Below are 5000 nucleotides of genomic sequence, written 5' to 3' on the forward strand. Positions count from 1 at the left end.
CATTAGACCACTGAGCGTTTCATGTATTGTACAGTATGTGCATCTGTCAACTTTGGTCAAGACTGTCTGTGTGCTTTCACTTTATTGGCTGCGTGTATGCACTCTGTGTGTGTGTGTGTGTGTGTGTGTGTGTGTGTGTGTGTGTGTGTGTGTGTGTGTGTGTGTGTGTGTGTGTGTGTGTGTGTGTGTGTGTGTGTGTGTGAGAGAGAGAACATGCATGTGCCGGCCTTTTCCAGGTGTGGGTTCGCGGCCCCCCTGAGGGAAAACAACGCAGATGGCTCCCTGTTTTTGCAGAACGCACATACGCAGAAACACGCACACACACACATGGCTGGCTGCAAATTTGCATCTTACTGGCCAAAAATCAGTGCAGTTGGAAGCATGCATTGCTCACACACTGCTGCAGGGTCATTGGAGTCATTTCTCACATTCAGGCCAAAACACACAAATGTGTTGTTTAGCTTCAAATGTCAGTCCAAACTCAGCATTATTAAAGTTTTAGGGTGATGGTGCATTGAAATGTGATGTTTTTTACTCACTAGACTCCTCCTCCTCCATAGGTGACTCAGTGACCGCCTGCTTTGTGGAAGGCTGCCTGTGTGATTACTCCGGTGGAAGAATCAGTGGGGGAAATACAGTACAGTACAGTGTGCAATACAGTACAGTGTACAATACAGTACAGTGTACAATACAGTGCAGTGTACAGGACAGTAGCTTTTGCTTATAACTGTTTAATAGAGAAAAAGAGCCCCCTGACAAATGTTTTCGCCACAGCTGAACACTTTTACACGAGTGCACCCATCAGGACACAAATCTCCTCCTTGGATTATAACTTCATTATTGTAATCCCCCCCCCCGCCCCATCATCATCATGTACGGAAGCTCCCGTTCCGTTTCCAAGCTGGACGTTGTGGGATCCAACGGCTCAGGAAGCCCGGGACGTTCCCCTCGGCTGCCCCGCTCCCCACATTTGGGACACCGACGGAACGGCAGCAGCAGCTCCACCAGCGGCGGGCTCACTGTCTCAGGGAAAACCTTGTCCATGGAGAATATCCAGTCGCTCAACGCCGCTTATGCCACAGGGGGCCCGATGTACTTCACAGACGGTGCAGAAGACCCAGTCGGACTCGGGAGCCTCGGCAGTGGCTTAAACCCATCGTTGCCCAAAAGCACCATGACTCTGGGCCGGGCTGGGGCAAGGGTGCCCTACGGGATACGGTCTGCCTTTGTGGGGAGCAGCCCCAATATCAACACTGGATTAGGTGGAGGGGCTGGGGGGATCATCGCCAGTGATGCCATAGCATTTGGTGGGGAGGGGCAAGGGCAGACCCCACTGGCTGCCACTGTGCCACACTCCATGAGACAGGTAAGACTTTCATTCTTTTGTGTGCACTAAAACTGAGTGAGTGTGTTGGCAAATGGCATCCAAGTAAAAGCAGAAGCGTGCAAATTCTTACAGTATTTTAAATAGAATAAAACTCCCAATGCCTCCGCAACATTAGTCATCCTCATCAGGCTTTGTCATATGCAACTATAGAAATATTGTAGCTCTGTACACATGAAACAGGTCATCTTCACCAAGTATCACATTAACTGTGAATAGTTACTTACAGTCATTTAATTTGTTTATTTTTAATTATGATAATACATTTTTTAATCTCTAACTTTACTGTCTCTGTATGTCTCTTCTTGTGCTTGACTGAATGTCCACACAAACACGCATACGTTAAAGGGGAACTGCTCTGTTTTTGGAATGTTGCCCATCAATCACAATCTTTATGTGAGACAAGAACAAGAACAAAAGTGTATTTCTCTTTTATGTGCTTTTTAAATAGGAAAAAACTACTAGCCAAAAGCGATAATGAGATTCATCTATTCCACCTAATGTCCTCAAAAATAAACGCCAACAAGGTTTTATTTGCATACTGTGATGCATATTAACCAAGCAATAGCAAATTTGTTATTGTAAGAGCTAACACAGAGGAACAATTTTTAATAAGCCATCTACTGAGCTGCTTCTGCTGCTGCTGAATCGCCTGTGAGTTTGTAAAAGTTCATGCTGGATCATAAATCACGCATAGAAGGCTGTGGCCATAAGTCGAGAAGTTGGTCAACTTTAAAGGCCTACTGAAATGAATTTTTTTTCATTTAAACGGGGATAGCAGATCCATTCTATGTGTCATACTTAATCATTTCGCGATATTGCCATATTTTTGCTGAAAGGATTTAGTAGAGAACATCGACGATAAAGTTTGCAACTTTTGGTCGCTGATAAAAAAAGCCTTTGCCTGTACCGGAAGTAGCGTGACGTCAAAGGTTGAAAGGCTCCTCACATTTCCGCATTGTTTTCAATGTAGCGAGAGCGATTCGGACCGAGAAAGCGACGATTACCCCATTAATTTGAGGACTAGAGTGCAGTGCAGGACGCAGCTTTTTTCGCTCTGACCGTAACTTAGGTACAAGCTGGCTCATTGGATTCCACACTCTCTCCTTTTTCTATTGTGGATCACGGATTTGTATTTTAAACCACCTCGGATACTATATCCTCTTGAAAATGAGAGTCGAGAACGCGAAATGGACATTCACAGTGACTTTTATCTTCACTACAATACATCGGCGAAACACTTTAGCTACGGAGCTAACGTGATAGCATCGGGCTTAACTGCATATAGAAACAAAAGAAATAAGCCCCTGACTGGAAGGATAGACAGAAAATCAACAATACTATTAAACCATGGACCTTTAAATACACGGTTAATGCTTTCCAGCCTGGCGAAGGTTAACAATGCTGTTGCTAACGACGCCATTGAAGCTAACTTAGCAACGGGACCTCACAGAGCTATGCTAAAAACATTAGCTATCCACCTACGCCAGCCAGCCCTCATCTGCTCATCAACACCCGTGCTCACCTGCGTTCCAGCGATCGACGGTGCGACAAAGGACTTCACCCGATCACCGATGCGGTCGGCGGCTAACGTCGGATAGCGTGTCTGCTATCCACCTCAAAGTCCTCCTGTTTGTGTTGCTGCAGCCAGCCGCTAATACATCGATCCCACCTACAACTTTCTTCTTTGCAGTCTTCATTGTTCATTAAACAAATTGCAAAAGATTCACCAACACAGATGTCCAGAATACTGTGGAATTTTGAGATGAAAACAGAGCTTTTTGTATTGGATTCAATGGCGTCCGAATACTTCCATTTCAACGTTTGACGTCACGCGCATACGTCATCATACATAGACGTTTTCAACCGGAAGTTTAGCGGGAAATTTAAAATTGCACTTTATAAATTAACCCGGCCGTATTGGCATGTGTTGCAATGTTAAGTTTTCATCATTGATATATAAACTATCAGACTGCGTGGTCGGTAGTAGTGGGTTTCAGTAGGCCTTTAACGTAATGAATTAAAATGAAAATACCTCTGGTTTAGAGATTTTCTCAGCATTTTTAGATGAGATTAGAAAGAGATTACTCAGATTATTTACATATCATGATGACTTAATCACCATTTCTTTTCATACCTTGACAGCACCAACAAATGTGTTTCTTATTAAAAAGCTAAGATAATGTGTGTGTGTGTGTGTTAGCAGGTGAGAGAGGGCGCCATGACGGACCTGCAGACCCAGCTGAGAGAAGTCCTGAGAGAGAATGAACTTCTCCGCAGAGACGTAAGATTGGACGAATTCTTTCTTTGCCCGTTCCTCGTCCCTTCCTAATGTTTCGTGACGAGCCATTCACTAAATTGTTTGTGTGATCCTACTGTAAAAAGAACATGTAGAATCCACAAAGTTTTATTTTGAAGCTGGAATGTCGCTTTGTTACAGTTAGATGCCAGGGAGTCCAAGCTGAGCTCGTCCATGAACTCCATCAAGACCTTCTGGAGTCCAGAGCTGAAGAAAGAACGTGCGCTGAGGAAGGACGAAGCCACAAAGATGGCCGTATGGAAGGAGCAGTACAGAGTGGTGCAGGAGGAAACGCAGGTAAGTTATTGGAGAAAAGGGTTAATTAAGCCTGCTCGGCATAATCCACAAGAATTGAATTGGTTTAAATGGCTTTATCTGATCAAGACATATTGATCAACATATGAGAAAAAACATCCTAGTAAATATGCCAGAATTAACATTACCCATTACTCAGCATCAAGGGTTGGAATTGGGGGTTAAATCACCAAAATGATTCCCGGGCGCGGCCACCGCTGCTGCTCACTTCTCCCCTCACCTCCCAGGGGGTGAGGGTGATGGCTCAAATGCAGAGGATAATCTCACCACACCTAGTGTGTGTGTGACAATCTTTGGTACTTAACTTTAATTGAAAGCTCAAATGCATCTGTTGTTCAAATGCATGCACCATACAAACAGACAGCATCATACATACTTACAAAATGACTTATATTGAAAATGATTATTGTCAATATAAAAGTAATCAACTGCATGAGTACAGGACTGGTTTGTCTTAAACATTATTTTAGTGTTTTTGAAGGCTGGGAAGTCATTATATATTATAGCTTCTAAAATGAGCTGCTGGTGTGTTCAATGTCTGTGTGACTCCATTTGATCACTGTTTGTTCAAAATGGCACTTGGTTAACGCTCCAGTATTGTTCATTTGTTTGCTGTATAAAAACTTGTAATGGCGTAAAGATCGTTCAAAACCTTGAAAACAACACATCCATCCAAAATCATCTTTAGTACTTGATGCAGTTTTTCTTGCTGCCGTAAAACAGAGCAGACAAAGCGCGTGGTTTTCGGATCGGGAAGATACTTGTCTGCTGGCAGGAGGCTAGAGAACACATTGCGTTGTGTTGCGTTGTCACTCACGGCCACGCAGTGACTCATGCACTAGTGCCGTCTGTGTGTCCCCACTTAAAAAGGAACACTTGCACTGAGACATCAACACTCGGCGAGTCCTCTCATAAGATATTAAAATATTCTATTCACACGCATTAAAGTTTGAGTGTACTGTACATGAAATATTCACTTTTTTTACTTTCCCTTTCAGCCCC

General features: G+C 43.7%; 1 protein-coding gene across 19 annotated transcripts in view; it reads left to right on the forward strand.

The window, feature by feature from the left end:
• The window catches only part of LOC133661622 (ELKS/Rab6-interacting/CAST family member 1-like), a 144035-nt gene that overhangs the window by 17210 nt on the left and 121825 nt on the right, over positions 1-5000 (forward strand). For 11 of the 19 annotated variants that reach the window (XR_009827971.1, XR_009827972.1, XM_062064963.1 and 8 more), the window contains exons 2-4: positions 561-1366; positions 3591-3668; positions 3825-3980. Coding sequence is in view for 15 of the 19 variants with exons in the window: in XM_062064963.1 (XP_061920947.1) it covers positions 872-1366; positions 3591-3668; positions 3825-3980 (729 nt within the window). In the remaining 4 variants the exon portion in view is untranslated. Of the gene's footprint in view, positions 1-560; positions 1367-3587; positions 3669-3824; positions 3981-5000 lie in introns of all 19 variants that reach the window. The other 8 variants (XR_009827969.1, XR_009827970.1, XM_062064962.1 and 5 more) reach the window with 1 other exon arrangement.

Source organism: Entelurus aequoreus, linkage group LG12, assembly GCF_033978785.1.
Source record: "Entelurus aequoreus isolate RoL-2023_Sb linkage group LG12, RoL_Eaeq_v1.1, whole genome shotgun sequence".
In the NCBI taxonomy this organism is placed as follows: Eukaryota; Metazoa; Chordata; class Actinopteri; order Syngnathiformes; family Syngnathidae; genus Entelurus; species Entelurus aequoreus.